This window comes from Arachis ipaensis, chromosome B4 (genome assembly GCF_059453495.1).
Source record: "Arachis ipaensis isolate K30076 ecotype BB chromosome B4, ASM5945349v1, whole genome shotgun sequence".
NCBI lineage: Eukaryota > Viridiplantae > Streptophyta > Magnoliopsida > Fabales > Fabaceae > Arachis > Arachis ipaensis.
Window position 1 is genome coordinate 5,206,512 of NC_142439.1, and position 1,593 is coordinate 5,208,104.

At 40.4% G+C, this 1,593-nt stretch overlaps 1 protein-coding gene across 1 annotated transcript; it reads right to left on the bottom strand.

The window, feature by feature from the left end:
- Positions 1-264: 264 nt before the first annotated feature.
- LOC148566531 (uncharacterized) lies at positions 265-1,165 on the bottom strand. Its single transcript, XM_088484291.1, has 2 exons — positions 543-1,165; positions 265-496 (listed from the first exon to the last, which is right to left on the bottom strand). Exons 1-2 carry the CDS (start codon positions 1,163-1,165, stop codon positions 265-267), a joined length of 855 nt encoding a protein of 284 aa, XP_088340417.1.
- Positions 1,166-1,593: the final 428 nt, after the last annotated feature.

The window sequence follows — 1,593 nt, forward strand, 5'->3', positions numbered from 1 at the left end:
AAAGGGATTTTTTATTTAAATAAATAAAAAAATGTATTAATTACCGTAATAAATAATGTTAAAAATATTTACCGTTTTGCATTCTCCCATCATATCTCGTTTACACTGTAAATGAGATATATGGAAAGTCCTGCTCTCTTCTTGTACACCTTGAAACCAGCTCCCTTCTCTGTTCTTCTCAATGACGGCCAATAGTCTCTGTGAGAATCGGCATCCAGCAGCGAGCTGTGACTGCGCCTCTCTACCCTTCGTGACGAATAACTTCTATAATCTCTCGTACGTGATGCGCATAATGGCAGATATTGGCAAGTACCAGGTGCCCTTCAACACTGCATTGATGCACTCGGATAGATTTGTCGTCATGTGGCCAAACTGACGCCCGCTGTCGCAATGTTGTAGCCAAATATCGTTCCTGAAACGACTAGCCCAGTCAACCATGGTAGGCGAGACTCCTCTCAACGCATCCATGTACCACTCGTAACCGGCCTTGCTTGGACTATAAGCAGCATTAATTAATGAGGTACCTCTTGTCATCGACTGACTTGAACCATGTCATGAAGTTTGCAGCCATGTGTCTTATGCAGTAAACATGGTAGGCTCTAGGGGGAGTCCAACCGCTGTCTTCGGCGCTAAGCGCTGCCTTAATAGCCTGAGATCTGTCGGATATAACCAGCAGGTCGTCCTGTGGGATGACGTGGCGTCTCAGATTAGTTAGGAAGAACGACCATGATTCGGTGCTCTCGGATTCCACAATGGCAAAGGCAATAGGCAAGATGTTGCTATTCCCATCTTGCGCCACCGCAATAAGCAACACACCACCATACCTGCTATACAGATGCGTACCATCTACAGAGACAAAGGACTTGTAATGCTTGAAAGCTTCTACACATAATGGGAAAGACCAAAATACCTTGTCGAACATACTGCAGTCACGTACAAGGAGGTGCCCATTGTAGAATGGTTTGACGCGGAGGTCACAAAGGGTATTAGGAAAACAGTTATGTAGTGTCTGAAGCAACTTGGGAACCTTATTGTACGACTCATCCCAATCCCTATAGATTTGTGCAATTGCCTTCTTCTTGGCCATCCACACCTTTCTGTAGGAAGATTTGAAGTGATAGCTCGCTTGGACCGCACCTTGCAAACGAGATAGATTATGTGTCATATCTCGTTTACACTGTAAACAAAATATATGAAAAATCATCTCATTTACAGTGTAAACGAGATATGACTGGAAAATACAAAATGATAAATATTTTTAAAATTATTTATTTTGATAATTACTGTATTTTTTATTTATTTAAATAAAAAATCCTGAACAAAGAAGGTAGTAATCAAAAGAAAAAAATATGCCACCAACCTCAAAAAATTGGCACACACACAAAGCTGTATGCAAATTAGTGCTACAGGACAAACTCTCGCCTATAAATTAAAAGGAGTCTTTCAAGCCATGTTTGAGGCATCAAAAACAGAAGCAATCAATAATAAAAGCTTCTTGCGGTGAGTATAGATACAAAATCAGAGTATTGTGGGGAATAATACACCATATTTAGTTATGAGAACAAGATAAAATAAGATAGTGAGAATAAGATA

Bases quoted from the DNA above. Each gene is read 5' to 3' on its own strand.
- LOC148566531 (XM_088484291.1), bottom strand. From the start codon at position 1,165: ATGACACATAATCTATCTCGTTTGCAAGGTGCGGTCCAAGCGAGCTAT. The intron at 497-542 runs GTCAGTCGATGA...TGCTGCTTATAG, and splicing joins AACTTCATGACATGGTTCAA to TCCAAGCAAGGCCGGTTACG.